This window comes from Carassius carassius, chromosome 45 (assembly GCF_963082965.1).
Source record: "Carassius carassius chromosome 45, fCarCar2.1, whole genome shotgun sequence".
Taxonomy (NCBI): domain Eukaryota; kingdom Metazoa; phylum Chordata; class Actinopteri; order Cypriniformes; family Cyprinidae; genus Carassius; species Carassius carassius.
The window spans coordinates 24377099-24398312 of record NC_081799.1 but is presented as its reverse complement, the minus strand read 5'-3'; the positions used below and the strand labels follow the sequence as shown (position 1 = coordinate 24398312).

The 21214-nt window shown below is 34.7% G+C and overlaps 1 protein-coding gene across 1 annotated transcript; it reads left to right on the top strand.

Moving 5' to 3' along the window:
- Positions 1-69: 69 nt before the first annotated feature.
- LOC132127035 (cell cycle and apoptosis regulator protein 2-like) lies at positions 70-20879 on the top strand. Its single transcript, XM_059538646.1, has 18 exons — positions 70-105; positions 210-288; positions 5139-5235; positions 5324-5438; positions 5961-6110; positions 6420-6523; positions 7259-7319; positions 8998-9090; positions 11756-11907; positions 12564-12690; positions 12756-12884; positions 12967-13089; positions 17712-17876; positions 17953-18099; positions 19179-19278; positions 19367-19555; positions 19928-20100; positions 20190-20879. The coding sequence occupies exons 1-18, from the start codon at positions 70-72 to the stop codon at positions 20235-20237; spliced, it is 2088 nt and encodes a 695-aa protein (XP_059394629.1). The 3' UTR covers positions 20238-20879.
- Positions 20880-21214: the final 335 nt, after the last annotated feature.

The following is a 21214-nucleotide window of genomic DNA, read 5'->3' as shown; positions in this document are numbered from 1 at the left end:
AAATCAAGACAAAAATAAAACATCATATATTTTTAAATGAGAACTTTAAGTTGTTTTTGCATGTTTTTGATGACGGGGGGTCATGATGATGGGATTGTCTTCGAAGTACATCAGTCACACAGAAAATCAATGACATCCAATCACTGGACATAAGAGATGAACTGATTGAAATGAAGCGATCACAAACCTTTAGCTTCTCTCTCTGTCAGTCTGGCCTCCTTTACCGCCTGCTTCATCACCGATCTCATGGCATCCTGGGTAAATTAAAGCACATGAGAGACTCGTCAGGTGAGCCAAACCACAAACACAGCTTCAGTTCTGTGTGAGGGCACAAACATACCCAGCATCTGTATCTGAATCCCTCGATTTCTTAATAAGCTAAAGACATAGCGTTTTTATGTTCAAAACACTGTCATGTGTGCTGTTTGAAAACAGATGGGGAAATTTTTTTTTGTAATTTATAATAATGAATTATAATAATATTATATTTTAGTATATTAAATAGCAATTAATCGCATGCAAAATGTGTTTTTTTTTCACATAATATGTGTGTGTGTGCTTAATAATTATATATAAATACACACATGCATTCATATATTTATATAAATGTTATGTGCAAATATTAAATAAATGTATATATAATATGAATTATATGAATATAAATATATAAATAAATGGACATATTTTGTCCATTAAATACAGCAAAATACAGGTGTAAATACACCAAAATACAGGTGTATCTCAAAAAAATTGAATATCATGAAAAATGTCTATTTTTTATCATTTAATTTTTTTAAAAAAGCTAACTTTCTTATATTCTAGATTCATTGCACACAAATTGAAGAGTTCTTAGTTTTTTTTATCTGAGGATTACAACTTACAGCTTAGAAAAATAAAAAATGTATCTCAAAAAAATTGAAAATATTTTAAATATTATATATTTTGAGCTTAATTAGTTTGATTAATTTTAAATATAAATACTGAGTACGTCTTGGGTTAGTTTAGAACATGCAACCACAATTATGGGAAAGACTGCTGATCTGACAGTTGTCCAGAAGACGATCATCAACACCCTCAGACACAGACACTGGTAAGACACAGAAGCTCATTGCTTCTGTCTCAAAAGAGTGCTGTATCAAAATATATTCATAGAAAGTTGACTGGAAGGAAAAAGTGTGGAAGGAAAAGGTGCACAAGCTACATGGATGACACAAGCCTTGGGAAGATTGTCAGGAAAAGACAGTTCAAGAACTTGGGAGAGTGTCACAAGCAGTGGACTGAAGCCAGAGTCAGCGCATCAAGAGTCACCACACTCAGACGTCTTCAGGAAAAGGGCTACAGCGGTCACATTCTTAGAAACAAGCCACTCCTGAACCAGGAAAAACGTCAGAAGCATTACACCTGGGGTAAGGAGAAAAAGAACTGGACTGTTGCTCAGTGGTCCACAGTCCTCTTTTCAGATTAAAGTAACTTTAGGGGAAGACTGGAGAGGCACAGAATCCAAAGTCCAGTGTGAAGTTTCTGAAGTCAGTGATGAGTTGGGCTGCCGTGACATCTGCTGGTGTTGGTCCATTGTTTTTTATCAAGTCCAAAGTCAATGCAGCACTCGACCAGGAGATTTTGGAGCACTTTATGCTTACATCTGCTAACAAGCTTTATGGAGATGCTGATTTCATTTTGTAGCAGGACTTTAGCACCTGCCCACAGTGCCAAAACCACTTAAGTGTTTTGCTGACCATGATATTACTGTGCTTGATTGGCCAACCAACTCACCTGACCTGAACCTCACAGAAAATGGTATTGTGAAGAGGAAGATAAGTAACATCCGACAAATAATACAGAGGAGCTGAAGGCTGCTATCAAAGCAACCTGGGCTTCAGTAACTCCTCAGCAGTGCCACAGACTGATCGCCTCCATGCCACGCTGCACTGAAGAAGTAATTCCTGCAAAAGGAGCCCCAACCAAGTATTGAGTGCATAATTAAACCTGCTTTAAATATCTTGAACATTTCTGTTTTGTAAATCTTTTTTTGATTGATCTTTGAGAAAATATACTCAAATATTTTTTGAGATACTGAATTTTTTTTTCCTAATCTGTAAATCGTAACTATCAGAATTAAAACAAAAAACTCTTGAAATATTTCAGTTTGTGTGCAATGAATAGTATACAACAAAGATTGCTTTTTATTATTTTTTTTTAAAATTAAATTACAAAAAAATAAAGCACTTTTCCATGATATGCTATTTTTTAGATGCACCTGTACAAAGAAAGAGAAATTGAAAAATCTTATCTCCCTCTCTTTTTCCCCAAAATATATTTATACTTGTGTAAAAATAACTTAAAAATGTCAATAATTTGTAATTATGTAAATTCTATTTAAATGTATATAAATATTTTTCATTAACTAATATGTAATATTAACATATATATGTAAATAATTTTTTTTTTTTTTATTATTTGTGTATATGTAAATTATTTTTGTTTTATTTAAATTATATATGTAACAAATACAAATATATGTATCCTTGTAAATAATATATATATATATTACAAATTATCAGTTTTATTGTATTAATAACAGTATTTGGTCAGGAACTTGTAACCATATAAAAAAAAGAAACGTTGGCATATAACCTAATAAAATAAAATTTGTAAATATTAAATAAGAAATATATCATGTTTTCTATTTCAGAAACGACAGTGCTCCTGTTAACATGGAAACATAATGTTTAGTCAAACACAAACTACAATCAAACCGCACAAAACTAACTGTTATTAATATATAATGGTGTCTGGCATTTCAAGGCAGACAGACTTTAATATTAATAACAGCGTATCCTCCATCATCATCACACGTGTGTACAGTCGTGGCCAAAAGGTTTGAGAATTACATAAATATTAGTTTTCAAAAAGTTTGCTGCTAAACTGCTTTTAGATCTTTGTTTCAGTTGTTTCTGTGATTAACTGAAATATAATTACAAGCACTTCATACGTTTCAAAGGCTTTTATTGACAATTACATGACATTTATGCAAAGAGTCAGTATTTGCAGTGTTGGCCCTTCTTTTTCAGGACCTCTGCAATTCGACTGGGCATGCTCTCAATCAACTTCTGGGCCAAATCCTGACTGATAGCAACCCATTCTTTTATAATCACTTCTTGGAGTTTGTCAGAATTAGTGGGTTTTTGTTTGTCCACCCGCCTCTTGAGGATTGACCAGAAGTTCTCAATGGTATTAAGATCTGGGGAGTTTCCAGGCCATGGACCCAAAATTTCAACATTCTGGTCCCCGAGCCACTTAGTTATCACTTTTGCCTCATGGCACGGTGCTCCATCGTACTGGAAAATGCATTGTTCTTCACCAAACTGTTGTTGGAAGAAGTTGCTGTTGGAGGGTGTTTTGGTACCATTCTTTATTCATGGCTGTGTTTTTGGGCAGAATTGTGAGTGAGCCCACTTCCTTGGATGAGAAGCAACCCCACACATGAATGGTGTCAGGATGCTTTACTGTTGGCATGACACAGGACTGATGGTAGCGCTCACCTTTTCTTCTCCGGACAAGCCTTTTTCCAGATGCCCCAAACAATCGGAAAGGGGCTTCATCGGAGAATATGACTTTGCCCCAGTCCTCAGCAGTCCATTCACTATACTTTCTGCAGAAGATCAATCTGTCCCTGATGTTTATTTTGGAGAGAAGTGGCTTCTTTGCTGCCCTTCTTGACAGCAGGCCATCTTCCAGAAGTCTTGGCCTCACTGTGCGTGCAGATGCGCTCACACCTGCCTGCTGCCATTCCTGAGCAAGCTCTGCACTGGTGACACTCCGATCCCGCAGCTGAATCCTCTTTAGGAGACCATCCTGGCGCTTGCTGGACTTTCTTGGACGCCCTGAAGCCTTCTTTACAAGAATTGAACCTCTTTCCTTGAGGTTCTTGATGATCCTATAAATTGTTGATTTAGGTGCAATCTTAGTAGCCACAATATCCTTGCCTGTGAAGCCATTTTTATGCAATGCAATGATGACTGGACGCGTTTCTTTGCAGGTCACCATGGTTAACAATGGAAGAACAATGATTTCAAGCGTCACCCTCCTTTTAACATGTCAAGTCTGCCATTCTAACCCAATCAGCCTGACATAATGATCTCCAGCCTTGTGCTCGTCAACATTCTCACCTGAGTTAGCAAGACGATTACTGAAATGATCTCAGCAGGTCCTTTAATGACAGCAATGAAATGCAGTGGAAAGGTTTTTTTGGGATTAAGTTAATTTTCATGGCAAAGAAGGACTATGCAATTCATCTGATCACTCTTCATAACATTCTGGAGTATATGCAAATTGCTATTATAAAAACTTAAGCAGCAACTTTTACAATTTCCAATATTTATGTAATTCTCAAAACTTTTGGCCACGACTGTATGTGCACAGACGAGTGAGACATTAAACCGCGCTGCGCCTCAGCGCCACCCACGGTACTGGAGGAGAACAGCAGGTCAAACCACAAGACCTCGCTTTCATACAAGTACTACCAACTATGGAGAATAACAAAGACTTTTAAACTATTTAAGAATTTTTACATCGCGTTTAATGTTTTTGTACGGTCTTTCGTGTTTTATTTACAGCCAAACGCGGTTAAAAGCGTTTCACCTGCAGTTACTCAGTCTGGCCGCTTGATGCCGCTGAAGAGTAACGCCTTTTTGATGACCTGACAGAAGACAAACAAACGCATCAACATAGAGGAAAAACAGAGAACGAATACAAAACACTAGTAAGTTTACCTTCTTAAATATCGCAGGACATTAATCAACACTTCTCCTAATAGATAAGTCTGTTTGTGCGGGAAAACTGCATCAAACTGCTGTCACTGTGACGCTAATGCAGTAGGACGTAAATATCACACGTTGCTGTTGACCTACACAACAGCCAGAATATTTATTTCATAAGTTTAATTCGTGCATTTCTATTGCGCATGCCAAAAGCACTCAGTATACTTTCTTTTGCATGCAAAGGAGAAAAAAATCTGATATGGAACACATGTATAGCTATATGATGAGGATTTGTTCATTATGTATGAAGATACACTTTTGCATGATTGTGCATGAAGATACACTTTCTGATTTATGATTGTGTGAACACTAAATGAGTGTGTGTTCAGATGAGGCAGCGTGTGTTCACCGGGTTGGTCACACAGATGCAGGAGCATCATGGGATTGTGGATCAAGAGGTTCATTTTCCAGTGAGGTCTGTGTGTTTGCTTTATTCTGAATCATAGTAGTCTTAACCTGAGTTGATGTGATGATGTGAGGTGTGTTTGTGGTTTGTTCTGTAGTGTTGTAGTGGGTCGTGTGCCTCTGGTGGGAGAGAAAGTGTTGGTGAAAGCGGTTCAGGACCCCCTGAAGACCATCAGCTGGACGGCACAGAAAGTTCAGACGCTGAATGGACAGGTGCTCAGAAAGGTTTTTGGCTAATATTTTATTAACATCCTCTTAAAGAGGTCGCTATAAGGTCAAGTTTATTTATATTTAGCCTTTTTAAACAGTATAAATGCCGACCAAAGTGCTGCACAACATACCAAACAAAACATCCTTGTACAATACATTTTTTAATACATCCTTGCAGAATAAAACTATAAGAAAATTTTTTTTATAGAATCTTATTGCTCCTAAATTGTAGTGTGCATGATTTAATTTGTGCACATATGTTGACTATTTTAAGAAAATAGAAATTTGCATGTAAACATGGGCCAACAATGAATATCTGTAACAATGAAAGGTTTAATTTGCCTTAATTATAAATAATGTTTTGTTTCTTAACATGATGGTTCTCAGAGGTTAAAATGAAATAAAATTTTTAATCTAAAAATGTAAATATTTGGTGTCGAGACGCTGCATATACATTATGCATTTAATGAATTACCATGTTATTTTTCAGAAGGTTTGTCTGTTTCTCTGGTTTCTTTCTGTCAGCCCTTCAAATCTCCTCCTCCGCTGCTGCGCTCCATGTCATCCAATCCCAAGCCTGGCATTTTAGGGACCAAACCCCAACCTCTGCTGAAATCTCCCAAAATACCACCACTGATTCCCAGCATGCAGCCAAATCCCGGTACACGATGCAGAGTTGTTATTATTGTTAACTGAAACTGTCAGGAAACATTATTGTTAAAGCAAAAATAAATTACATATTTATTTATTTATTTATTTTTAAAAGGCTCTATTCTGCTCACCAAGGCTGCATTTATTTGACTCATTAAAATTGTGAAATATTTTTACAATTTAAAAGAGCTGTGTTCGGTTTGAATATGTGTTAAACTGTAATTTATTTCTGTGTATTTTCAGCTTCATTACTCCAGTCTTCAGTGTCACATGATGCTTTCGAGTGATGTGTAATATGTAGCGGTCTCATATGTGACAGGTGGCATGATGCAGATGTCCTATCACCAGCAGATGTCCTGGAGCGGTGCGTTTGATGGATGGGGTGGAGGACTGAAGAGACACGCTGAGGTCATGCGAGGACGTAGAGGTGGACCCTGGTTAGACACAATGCAGAAGAGACTAGCATGCTTTAAAAAAAAAAAAAAAATCCAGTATGCATTGATTAAATGGATTTTAAACAGCTTTATGCTTCATTGTTGTCACATGACTGCACGACATTTCACATTATACTGTAATTTGGCTCCAAATCTAAGGAAAAAAGTAAAACATTTTGACCTCTTCCTAATAAAAAAATATGTAATTTGCAAGTTTAGTCTGATTAAATAATAAGGCAAAAGAGAGCTTGATGAAGGATCTGTATCAAGCGTTATACTAGATATGTAAGCTTAAGTTGAGTGCATTGCATTGTGAAAATTGTGAAATATTATTACAATTAAAAAAAAAAACATTTTCTGATTGAATTAACTCTAAAATGTTATTTATTCCCATGAAGCGCAGCTGAATTTTTCAGCATCATTACTCCAGTCTTCAGAAATCCTTTTAATATGCTGATTTGCTGCTCGAAAAACATTCCTGATTATTATCAATGTTGAAAACTGTTTATGGAAACCGTGATAAATGTTCTTTTTCTGAAATGTCTGATCAATAGAAAGTTCAAAAGAACAGAATTTGTTTGTAAATGTCTTTACTCCTCATTTCTAAACGATTTAATCCTCTCTCTGAATAAAAGTATTGAGCATTACAGATTTATTTCAGCGCCTCGTTCTGTTGTTTCTGTGTGACCGTCCTTGAAGACTGTCCTGATTTTAACATGTCTTTGTGGCGTGGCTCAGGGAGGACGGCGGCCTCCCTGACATTATTACAATATACTGCCCACCTCTTTTGACATTAAGGGTGGGCAGTATATTGAGTTTGTACGATATATCGATTTTTCTGCCATTCGATATGAGGCAATACCGTTTATATCGATATACAGTAGTTTGTTTGTAGGAGTGGGAGAAAAAAATCGATTCTCTGATGCGTTGCCATTCTCTCTTCAATGATTCTGAATCGTTTCTGAACATTGTTTATTTTTCCTGCACGTGTGCACGCATTAGACGCGGATGGCTTCATTGCACAGAATTTACACTGTGAGACACGTGCACATTGCTTGACAATCTGTGCTTCCACCCGCCGTGTTTTATTGTAGATATGCTTTAATTTCTGCCGTTTGCAATGCAGCTCAGTTTCTGCTGCGATTAAATGCACTTGCATTTTCAAATACTCTTATACGAATTTGATGTACACACAGTCAGTTATGTTTTCAGAGCAGGACAAAACATCTGATATCGAAATCGACCTGTGCGTGAATGCAGCCTGTTAAAGCGGCCACATTCTATGATCTCATCAGCGACAATCAAACAGCAATAATGATGAAATAAAAATCCTCAATGATTGTCTGTAAACTTTCGGACACTTAAAGAAAACTTATTTTAAATAAGTGATTGTTTTAAAAAAATAGCCTGCTGTGCTTGTATGATAAAAAAATTAATAAAAGTTGGTTTTGCAGAAAATCAATTTGTGCAGTAATATTGAAAACTGAGAATGTGACGCAAAGTGATATTGAGTTGATAATGACATTCGTAATTGAATTGAATTGTGAAACCAGTCTAGATTCAGACCCTATATTAAAGATAGCAGAACTGACATAAAGAGATTCCAACTATAAAAAAAAAGCATATAACTGCAATTTTGTTTAAGATGTAAAGTTGTAAAGATTTATTTGCACAGCAGAAGAATTAATTGGGGAAAAAATGTAGATCAAGAATCATTTTGGAAATGGATTGTGACACCCAGAATCGTAATTGGATCGGCTCATGAAGTACCTGAAGATTCCCAACCATAACAACATTGTGATGCATCGTTAATCAAATCGTGAGATACCCATAGATTCCCAGCCCTAGTAGTTTGATACTGAAAATATAGCGGACACAGACTGAGCTGCTGCAGAAAAAATGCATAATCCAGTTTGTTCTTAACATGTGACAAGCTTCATATTAAAGCATTTAAAAACTGGTAAGACATAGTTTATAGTTCCTTTCACAGTAGTTTAAGCAGCTCGGTCCTTCATATGCTCTGACAGACGCACTGTTTAATGTGTTTGAGATGTGCTGTCTTCCTGAATGCAGAACTTACATTGCACAGGTAAATGTGAGAAAGCCATGGAAATATATTTTAATGTTTCTGTCAGAAGTGCATGAGGCTTCTGTTCTGGGATTCTCCGCTAAACGTCAGTGAACAAGCACCAAATGCAATAATTATAAACACACAAGTCTATTTTTATGATAGCACTGAAATGAAATGTGAAATGGGATTTGTGCACATAATATAAAGGCTCACATGGTTACCTTTACTTTATTTGTCTTCATAGCCTTTAATATGTATTGTGTTGTTAGATAACATTGAGTTTATTTATTCCAAACACAAAAACGAAAATCGCAAATCGGCCCAAGAATACCAAGATATGATTATTTGCCCAGCACTAGTGACCATGCAGTTCTCAGATTCTCAGATTCAGATGTGTTCTCTGCAGGTTCTGCTGTTTTCGATGCCGTGTCTTGAGGACTTGTACTCACAGTGTTGTGACCTCTCAAAGGAGGCCGTGCATCCCACTGCACTTCTCAAAGTAAGAGCATTCAGTCCTCAACGTCTCTGAAACCACATAATACAAGCTCCAAAACTAAGCTTTTACAGCGATGCGCCAAACAACCTTTTAGTGAACAATTCTTACACTTTTTCTTACTTTGAAGAAGATTTGAGTAATTTAAAGAACATTTTCCCACTATTACAAAAAAACATGAAAAGATTCCATAGAAAAAAATGGGTATTAAAGTTTCTTTATTTTATTAAATGATACTCTAAATAAGAAACTAAAACTGTCCTAATGATTGAGTCATTAATTTATCTTATTCATTCAGATGGCTGATTCATTCAACAAACGAATCTTTAAGAATGAGTCACTGAATCATTGACTCATTCAATTAGTTCAAAAGCAGCAAATTCATTCAGTATCACTTACTTATAGAAGCAGTAAAGATTTGAAGGTCTACATTTTTTGCAATTATAATAAAAGGCCCTTTTCTTGCTAGAAAGTCTAAACTATCAATCAGATGACGGAAAACATGGAGTAGTTTGTGTGTTGATCATTTAGAGGTGGGGATGGGTATTATCTGTATTCATTGTTTTATCTAAATATATGGTGTATATATATATATTTGTGTGTGTGTGTGACCCTGGAGCACAAAAGCAGTCTTAAGTCTCTGGGGTATATTTGTAGCAATAGCCAACAATTCATTGTACGAGTCAAAATGATAGATTTTTCTTTTATGCCAAAAATCATTAGGATATTAAGTAAAGATCATGTTCCGTGAAGATATTTTGTAAATGTCCTACTGTAAATATAACAAAACTTAATTTTTGATTAGTAATATGCATTGCTAAGAAATTCATTTGAACAACTTTAAAGATGATTTTCTCAATATTTAGATTTTTTTGCGCCCTCAGATTCCAGATTTTCAAATAGTTGTATCTCAGACAAATATTGTCCTCCCAATAAACCATACATCAATGGAAAGATTATTTATTCAGCTTTCAGATGATGCATAAATCTCAATTTCGAAAAATGTACCTTTAAGACTGGTTTTGTGCTTCAGGATCACACACACACACACACACACACACACGCACACACACACACACACACACACACACACACACACATATGTATGTATGTATAACTGTGTTCATGTAGCTCCTCCACATGATCTCTCTTTTGCAAGTAGCAAAAATGCATCATCACAGACGAATGTCCTAATATCCTAATATTTTATTGGCATAATATAGAAATAGTTGGTGTCAAGGGCGTAGATTTGGTTTGAACATTGGGGGGGTTGAACGTTGTATGCTGCCCGTTATTTTTTTCAATTTTTTTTTTTTATGTGTATTGTCATTGGATAATTTATTTATTCCTATCTATCTATCTATCTATCTATCTATCTATCTATCTATCTATCTATCCATCTATCTGGCAACATGTTTTAACTGATTACAAATTCAACATATACAAATATGAAAGAGACAACATTTAGACATTTATTTTAAGATTTTTACATTCCACCTTAATGCATTTTAATTTTCTTTTTTAAAGGGAAACATATCTTTAAAACATTAAAGGCATTAATGTATACCCTAACTTTAAAAAGCTGCTGTTTTTCTATACTGTTTCCTATTTTATTTTATTGATTGAATGGCATCTTCTTTACCTGATCACCTGCTCCTCCTCTCCCTCTGCTGACTTTTCTACCCTGCAGCTATATTTACCTCGAATCTGTTATAAAAACATGTTAAGAGATTATAAACTTCATAACGTTATGAAATTTGTGTATAATCATCATTCATAAAATTCTAACATAGTAGAGATTATCAAAAGAAAGAAATTAAGTATTGAAACCGCCAGTAGGCGGCAGTGTTTCACTGTTTTAATGAGTTAGACACTTAAATCGTTCATTCATCCAATTCGTTCAAAAGTCAGATTAATTTAGTAAGAAAACAAAACCGATGTGAATACTTTTGTCGTTGATAATTACAGACACTATTGAAAAATATACTAGCAAAACAGACAGCTGCTTTGGTAACTTGTTATACTGATAGTTATAGCTAAATACATTGCAATGGATTAGCTAGCTAAAATATATGTGGTGTGTACTAACTATTACACAATATTCTCATACCTCATTCTCAGTACATGCTTTGCTTTATTTTTTTTTGCATCCCTCTCTGACCAGCAGTTAATTATAGTCCTCTGTGCAGCGCTTCTCTTCATTTTTGGCGTTAACATTAACCGTGTGCTCTCCCATTCAAACACCACTCGCTTGTTTTGGTGAAAGTGCGACTCATTGGTTGGGCGTTACCAATCGGTTCAATGGAGGGGGAGTATTTTTTGTCTGATTTATTATGACATACTCATATTTGATTAGGAACAAAATTATTTTTACAAAATAAATGAATTCTATTTTTTCATATTATATTTTTCATTTGATCTACTGTGATTTTCATGTTGAAATATTGGGGGGGTTGTAACTGATGTATTTGAATATTGGGGGGGTTACCTCCCCCCCATCCCCCCCATAAACTACGCCCCTGGTTGGTGTATGTGTATTTATTTAATTCACCCGTACGGATAACAGAACCGTTAACGCCAGAGCTTATCAATGCACCGCTCGTTCATAATTTAATACCAGGTCTCGAGTTTGATGTATAATTGTGTCCCTGGCTCTGTCTCTGTGTTGTAGTTCGTGATGGTGGACAGTGGAGGTGAACTGCGGCTTCCAGGAGGTCACTGGTCACCCAAAGCCGACGGACAGGACAGTTCGACGCTGGTCAACACTGCAGTCCGCTGCGTGAAGGAACAGAGCGCTCTGGACCTCTCAGCCTGCTCACAGTGGTCTGTAGATTTCAGTCTTCATTTCACTTCAATACAGTTATTATCGAGAATTATCGAGTTTTGTCTTGCCAAAGTGGGTTGTTATTGTTTATATATGGCTTTATATATATTTTATATGGCTGTAAGTCACTTAATAATAAAAAGAAAAACATAAGAAATGTTTTTTTAATACTCTATCATTCATAATCTGTTTGGGCTTCATAAGATTTTTGTTTTTTTTAAAGAAATTAATATTTTTTATATTTTGCAATAAATTGATCAAAAGGGACAAAACACATTTCAAACCTTACAAACTTTTCTATTTCAAATCAGTGCTGTTCTTTTGAACTTTCTATTCATCGAAGAATCCTGAAAATAAAAATGAAGTTCTCGAGCAGCATATTAGAATGATTTCTGAAGCAGTGGTGCTGAAAAAATTCAGCTTTGCATCACAGGAATAAATTATATTTTAGCATAACCTCACATATAAGACAGCGGTTTTAAATTGTAATAATATTTAACCATTTTTTACTTTATTTTTGATCAAATAAATGAAGCCTAGATTAGCAATAGAGACTTCTTCCAAAAACATTCACAATTTTACTGAGTCACGTTATGCCTTCTATACATTCATTAGTTATCGGCACACGTCTCTAAATGTCTTTCTCTCCCTGAAGGCACAAGATAGCGGAGCTGAGATATATTTCCGGAGATAAAATCGAGACAGTTGTGGTGTTGTTGCCAGATGTGTGGAATCTAGTGGGAGCAGACGAAGACTGGACAAAATTAGCACAAAAACAGCTGGTACTGACCGACTGCATAGGAAATTCAGATTTCTAAGGAGTTCAGATTTCTTCCCTGTCATCCAGGATGGTGATTTGTCACTTCCAGAAGGTCTGTCTGTGGTTGTACACCCCTCCGCTGGACTCAATCTGTCTGTCGTGTCTCTGTCCTCACTGCTGGAGCACCAGACGCCTCAGACGCGGGACAGCTGTGAGGTGGGTACTTATTATATATATCTATATTTCTATATGGCTCAGTCATGATTGAGATGCTGAGGCTCTGATGTGCTGCTGTCAGGTGAGTTTGATGGCAGAGGTGTTCAGTGAGATGCTTCAGAGGGATTTTGGGCTTGAGTTGTATCAGTGTCTGTGTCGTCTGCCGCAGGACCCCAGCGTCAAAGAGGACCGCAGCGCTCTCATGGTACACCAGATTCACACCTGTGTTACTTTAGCATCACTGAGATACTGGAATCATTTTAATGTTCTCATTCAATTATTATCTTTTATATTTCAATTTTTAATTCGTTTTCGTTTTGTTTTGTAAGACTTTTTTTGTTAAAGTCTATTTTAAGTTTGCAGCTAGCTGAAATAAAATACTTTTTAATAATTTTTTTTATTAGTTTATTTTATTTTTGTTAGTCTATTTTAAGTTTGCAATAAGCTGAAATAGAATACATACATACATGCATACATACATACATATATATATATATATATATATATATATATATATATATTAGTGCTGTCAATCGATTAAAAACTTTAACTAGATTAATCACACATTTTTTCTGTGATTAATCGCAATAAAAAAAGAAATGTTTTTGTACATTTTTAATATATTTTTTAATGTACTCATTTCACAGTTAATCAAATTAATGTAGAAACAACATAAAGACAGTATATTTTAAATACTTGTTTAAATGGCATCTTTTTATTTATTTATTACTGATATTAATACAGCTACTGATTTTTTTCTATTTTTTTACATTTATTATTAGTCTTCAAAAATATAACAGTTTTTAATTTAAGTAAACTTAAAACAATAATAAAGCATAACCCATAATAAATGTCATGTTTACTCCTGCCCTTCCTCTCTTAACAGTTAGGAAATATACAGAAATTTAATAAAGTTATCAAAGTTATATGCAGTCTGCACTGCATAAACTATAAATTAAATAGTTAATCCTTATTAAAGCTACAAAAGTTATTTAGTCAAGAGCAGCGAGTCATTTTCTCTGTTCCCTTTGTTCTTTAACTTTACTGACAGGAAGCTTTATTGGCTGCTGTCCCTTTAAGAGCAGACAGACACGCGGATCTCACCGTTTATATACTGTTTATGGATCTCGCCTCATTCTCTCACAACTCTTTTTGTTCATTTTAGACTTTATATAAATCATTTAAGATTGCTCTTATGAGGATAATCGACAAAACTGGCACTTTGGGATGTTTATTGTTAGTGCAAGCGCTTAAGAGAATTGGATTCTGGCGCCCTGTCTATGCATTGTGTGTGTGTGTGTGTGTGTGTGTGTACGTGTGTATGTGTCACATAAGCAGAGGTGGAAAGAGTACAAAAATATTCTACTCAAGTAAAAGTACCATTACATTAATTAAATTTTACTTAAGTACAAGTAAAAGTACCAGTCTAAAAAAATCAACTCAAGTAAAAGTAAAAAGTAGCTCATTTAAAATTTACATTTTAACAGCGGGAGGGAGTCAAAAATGGGACAGGCCAAGAGTGTCAAACTCAGTTCCTGGAGGGCCACAGTCCTGCACAGTTTAGATTTAACCCTAATTAAACACACCTGATCCAGCTAATCTAATCATTTAGGTTTATTTGAAAACTACATGATATGTGTGCGGGAGCAGGGTTAGAACTAAACTATGGCTATGGCCCTCCAGGAACTGAGTTTGACACTCCTGGGATAGGCCTATTAATCTCAAACTAGTTGTTTTTAATTAAAGGAATCAGTTATTTAGAATAATAAAACATTTGGGCTGTTACCAGGCAAATCAGTATCAACAAACTCATCTTTTAATGCAGAGGAAATGCAGAAGATTCATTGGAAGTGGCATTTAGATGTATTTACACACTGTTTAGTGCAGGACAAGAATGCATTTAACCTGCAGTTACAAATGCATGAATAATGTTTTGATATGCCAGACATAAAATGTTGAATGCTCATTTGAAATTATAAAAACTTAATTATATATAAAAAAAAAAAATTCAAAAGATACTTTAAATGTGAAATTAAAATGGCCAGTATGTGTCAGCAAGTCACTGTTAATAAGTGAGTCATTGCGATTGAACCAAATCATTTAAACGGTTGATTCATTCAGAAACGAAACACTGTCATGTTGCTCAGAGATGCAAAATTTTGCTTTGGTGGCTGTGTTTGGAATAAATTTTTGTTGTAGAAAAAGAGCAAAAACCGGCAATATGGTGTCTAAAACGCAAGTCTCTTAGTTTACTGTCCTGTTGTAAAAAAAAAAAAAAAAAAAATATATATATATATATATATATATATATATATATATATATATATATAAATAAATATATATATATATATATATATCAGTGGCGGCTGCTGGTCTTTCAAAGAGGGGAAGCTCATTTTCGGCCTACATTATAACCCTCTGATGGTCTTCATTTGTAGTGACACTCGGGGTCTTTTTGACCCCAGACAATAACATTTCATTTTGTAATAGTAAAATATTTACATTTTTTACAAATATAATTTTACTCTGTTCATTTATGTTTTTACTAAACTTTGTACAGTTTTTGGAGGATTTAAATCTTTTACATTTCTATAAATAAATATTTATTTAAATAGGCTTTTTTTTTTTTACAAAAAAAGAAAAAAGCATTTCAGGTAAAATTCACTTCATATAAAAGACCCAGATTTCTAACTTTCATACATGGGGATACCATGGATAATTTTATAAGGTTTAATGTAAGATTTTTGCCCATTTTTGGGGAAATTCAGTTTAAAAATTGTAATAAATCACTTTAACCACTAGATGGCTATAGTGTGTGTGTGTGTGTGTGTGCGCGCGCGCACATTTTCAATCTGTCTTAGTTACCAATTCAATTTTGTGGTGGTTCTGCATTTTACAAATATCAAGAAATATTGCCGCAGTTTGTCTTTCGAATACACTTGAGAAATCCGCGATCATGGGACTGAGCGTGAAACAGCTTCACCGACTTCTTATGGTGCAGACCGCTGTCAGTCAAAAGGAGATCGACAGATCCTCCAATCATCACGCGGAAGCCCAGTCTTCATTCACCTCCAGAGACGCTGAGCGTCCGTGGGCGGGACATAATCGCAGCATTTATCCAATGACCGTCTAGCTTCGGAGCACTGAAAAAAACTGTTCAAAGCAGCCCCATTGAAGTCAATGGACGCTCGGCTTCTTTAGGGAAATGCACTGTGACGCTACGGGAATGTATGAAAAGAAAATCGAGTCAGCCGACATGTAGCTGATTAACACAATACATAATACACAATAGTACATATTTGACCGCTGGTTTTTTTTTTTACATTAGAGGGGAAGCTGAGCTTCCCTTGCAGTCTTAAAGAAATCCCCACTGATCTATATATATATATATATGTGTGTGTGTGTGTGTGTGTGTGTGTGTGATTATGATTTTTAGAGGAAAAGACAGCATTCTTTGTGTGATTTTGATTCTAAATGATTTTGATTGATTTCATTCTAAATGCATTTCAACAGACTGAATCACACAGTGAAAGAACACTCTAAATGCGCGCGTACATCATTAAAACAACAATTATGATATTATTGCAGACGATATATATCGCACACTCCGCACCAGTCTTTTTGGCTAATTTGTTCAAAACCTCTTGCTAAAATGTCAAAGCATCATTTTAACCACCAATGCAATGACGCAATTATTTAGCTCACCTCTATATGCTTACGTGGGGTTGATGTCTTGTCGAGATTTTATAAACTGCTAGTTTGGTCTCCCTAGGCAAGCACAGCAAACACAGCATAATAGAGTATAAATATGGGCAGGGGTTCACTTCATTTCCTTCGAGTTCAACTTCAGAATATGACGGGGTTTCGTTTTCAGCGGTGTCTGCACCACTATCGCCTGTTTTGTCCGTCTGTATCTTTCTTGTGATTTTAGCGGCAGTTTGCCCTCCTGCCCATTATTTACTGACATAGCTTCCAGGGAGCGATTTTTTTTTTTACTCAGTAATTAATGTGTTTTAAAATGTAGCGAAGTACAATACTTCAAACAAAATATACTTAAGTAAAAGTAAAATTACAGATTAAAAAAAATACTTAAAAAAGTAGAAGTACACAAAAAAGCTACTCAATTACAGTAACACGAGTAAATGTAATTCGTTACTTTCCACCTCTGCACATAAGGGCATTCACAGACAGCGCATTCTCTTTTGTCTTGCCGCGCTTGAAATGTTTAAAAGCATTTAAATGAATAAGAGCGTGATCATATAATGTAAAGCTAGCCAACGGATGCTGCGTTAATTGCGTTAAATATTTTGACACATTAAACCAGACAAAAATTAATCGCATGCGTTAACGCGTCAACGTTGACAGCACTAATATATATATATATATAGAGAGAGAGTTAGATATAATTTTATTTTATTTTTTTAAGTCTATTTTAAATTTAGGTACTGGAAGTTCTTTTTATAGTTTTAATTTTAGCACACACTCTCATCTGGATGTCAAAGGGGAAAGCATACAAGCTCCTAAACAAACGTGGCTTTTATACTTTATAAAATAATTTTGTAGTTTTTAGCATTGTATAATTTTGTGTGAAGTCCACTTTTAATTTTGGATAAGTTTTTTTTGACCGAAACCAGTTATTAAACAGAATTAAATAGACTACTGTACCTTTAAGGTTTCTAAATGTAAATGACCTCTGTTATGATTGGCTGACTAATAAATAGGTGTTGAAATGTAAATGTGAGCCATCTAATGTTTTACTTAAAAAAAGAAAAAAAAAGAAAATCTAGTTATTAATGTAACTTTTACACATTTTTGTTCTCTGTAAAGGAAGATGAGCCCGAAAAGACAGACAAACAGACAGGAAAAAAGATAGGCTTGATCGATGCAAAGAAGAGAAAACTCAAAGAGAAGGATGGGGAGAGAGAGACAGAAGATGAAAGGGAACCTCTAAAAGAGAGTAAGAGTCAAAGTGCAGGAGGAGACAAAGACAGCGTAAGAAATCCCAATTCTCTTCTGCATCACGTGTCTGGTGCTTCTTCTCCGAACATCTCTGTCTGTGTGCTTGAAGGAACGTCCTCTGGGCTGGACCGCTCAACTTCCCCGTAAAGTGCTTCTCTCCTGGGTGTTCTTTGACCGTCAGCTGACAGGAAGTCTTCGAGAGGCAGACCTGCTCAACATCCTGTTGTCTCTCGGCCTGTTTCTCAGTCCTGCTCAGGTTTCACTTTCTAAGATGTTTTTATAGAATTCAGAAAAATAATGGTTTAACACACTCAAGGCAGACGTATTGTGATTGTATTGTTGTTCTGTAAAATAAAATAATTATAATTATTAACAATAAATTATTATTAAATACTTTTTTTATTTTAAAGACAAATAGCATGATTGTAATAGTAGTATATTCCTTTGTTTACTTTTACTTTTTGCTTACTATAATTCAAAGAATAAAATAAAAGTGAATATTTTGAGTAATGATAAAATAATACAATTATTATTTTTATTACTAAATTGTTATTAGTAATAAATAACAATTATCTTATCTTATCTAGTTATCTTATCTCATTGTTGTATTTAAAAGCCTTTTTTATTTTACAGTACATTAATATTGCAATAGCAGTATATTTCTTTATTGATTTAAATAGAATTCAAATAATAACATCAAATAATATTTTGAATAATAACAATAATTATTATTATTATTAAATTCTTGTTTTGTTACAGTAGTAATTTGCAGTACATTTCTTAATTGATTTGCTTAATTTTTAGAAATCAAAAATATTAAATCAAATATTTAGAGTAATCAGTATAATAATAATAATAGTCATTATTATAATCATTATTATTGTCATTGTGTATAGTTATATTGAGAAAAAATAGGTTTTCTTTCTTTTTTTGTCCTATTTTGATAAGTTTTAAATAAATAGTTAAATATAGCAAGAATTAGTTTTGTGCTTATTAGAGTATTGTTTTGAGAGCTTAAACCTATGAATATTAAAATATAAAAAATACGTATGTTTTTTATACATAAAGAAAAATCTACTTAATCCAAAGTGTTAACAAGTTTATTTTTCAGAAAATGTTATTGACATTTGTTTTTTCTTGTTTTAAGCATAAACAATACATTTCGATACATTTTTCATATCAAACTTATTTTCCTAAGTCTGATTGCTTCTCGAGTAAATGTATCTTGACTCAAGAATGTTTAGATATTTATACTAGCAGACGAGGACTGAGGAAGAACAATTTCTTGCAGTCTACTGACGTCCATTCAAACAATGATGTCCCATTTCTCCTCAGGCGCAGGATCTGGCTGCGGTCGGTGGGATTTGCCTCTACAGAAATCTGTGCAGTCACTGGTCAGACGCTGATCAGACAGACGACAGCGCCAGTGCTGAGGGTGTGTGTGCTGGAAATTATGCAATGTGATAAAGTGTGTAAACACATGTGTGTGTAGCATTATAAAAACGCCACTGTGTTCCCCTCAGGAAATAAAGACATGTTGCCCGGCCAGGCTTGTAAAGAGAGATCGTCCACCTGTCACACCGGTAACACAGATCTGGTGAACTACAGAGGGAATCTTATTAACTTACCAAACCTACTGCAGATGCTGGAGAGCACCAAAGCAGCCCAACTTGAACTAGAGAAGTGTGTCACTACTCTGCAGTCCGGACTCGGTGAGACTGGAATGATTTGGAGGAAAAGATCACCCAAATTTGCTGAAAATGTGCTCAGCCTCAGGCCATCCAAGATGTAGATGACTAAGTTTCTTCATCGGATGTTTTTATCAGCTGTTTGGACTCTCATTCTGACGGCACCCATTCACTGCAGAGCATCCATTGATGAGACACTGATGCAATGCTACATTTCTCCAAATCTGATGAAGGCACAAACTCATCTACATCTTGGATGCACTGAATATGAGCACATTTTCAGCAGATTTTCATATTTTGGGTGAACTACTTTGAAAACCTCTTGTGGCGTAATGCTTTATTTTTGCCATAATGTTCCATGGTTATTTAAATTGCTGTGTGTTGTGTGTGATTCAGAGGCAGCAGAAACAAGGCACGCATCTAATGAACAGGAACAGGACAATCAGAAAGAGCTGAAGAGGAAACTGGAGAAAACCGAGACGCTCAACAAAACATACGAGAAGAGTTTGAGAGAAAACAGCAGTCAGATGATAAAGATCATTGAGAAGATGCAGAGGATGCTTGAACAGGTGACATCCTTAAATGTTTGTTTTATATGCATTCTAGAAATTATTTTATATGCATTATTTTTTCAATACACTGTGTTTTTACCATTTAGACAACAGCCCTCACGAATGCAAATGCAGGAAAGGATGAGAAGGCGTAGAGACTCAAAAGCTCATCGGATGGTGATGCAATAGCGTTTGGACCAGCGAGAATAAACAAAAAAAAAAGCCTGCAAAATAATTACAAACTTCCTTTTTTAGCTTTTAAAAAAACTGTCGTTTTTTTTTCTGCCTAAAAATGATGCACATAGAGACAAGAATTGCATTCATGGACGTTTGTAAATGTTTTTATTAATAAAAATGTTTTGCTGGCTCATTTTAGAATGTATATGCATTCATATGAAACTATGTAATGTGCTTAATATGGAAAGGAAACATAGTGCTTTATTTATTTAGTGTTATTTAATTTTATTTGGTTATTAAATTCTGGCAGCTATGAAAGTATGATCCTTCCACACAACTGACAATCTCATAAACAGAGATGCAGATATGCAAACCTGTTTCTAGCCCTGTATACTGAAACTGTAATTATTTTTAACGTGTGAATAAGAAACTGTGTTTTAAATGACACACGCATGTCTAGTCAGGTTTTAAAGTTTGAGAACAAGCATGGAACCTTTTATTTTTTTACTTTTGTTTCAGATTGAACTTTATTGTAATTTAGTTTTATTGTATACTGAAGCATTTCCTTACTGTTAGAAACCACCCACTGCCATAAATATTCTTAATGTTGGTATAAGGATAGTCTAGTGTTTAGTCTAAAATATAGTGAAAGTTCAATTATTTTAGAAATACTGCCTGAATACTTTCTTGCCATTAAAAGAGTTTGAAGTCAAACCAAAAAAAAAAAAAAATCTGTGATGATAATCTATTGTGGGAATTAATGCATAATCTAGTCTAATAAAAAGTCTTAATTCATTAAGGTTTACAAACAGTAAGATATTGACTTGTTTGGATATGATTGGCAAAAAATTTTTTTTCCTTTTTCTTTCTTCCTCCGGGACCATTTATATTTTCTTTTAATAGCCTGTTTTGAACAGTTGCATGTTTAATTGTCTTCCAGCTGAATTAAATGACT

Excerpts from the sequence above, each read along its gene's own strand:
- LOC132127035 (XM_059538646.1), top strand. The coding sequence starts at position 70 with ATGACGGGGGGTCATGATGATGGGATTGTCTTCGAA. Across the intron at positions 6,111-6,419 it reads ATCCCGGTACACGATGCAGA|ATGTCCTATCACCAGCAGAT; the intron begins GTTGTTATTATT and ends GGCATGATGCAG. Across the intron at positions 12,885-12,966 it reads AGACGCGGGACAGCTGTGAG|GTGAGTTTGATGGCAGAGGT; the intron begins GTGGGTACTTAT and ends TGCTGCTGTCAG.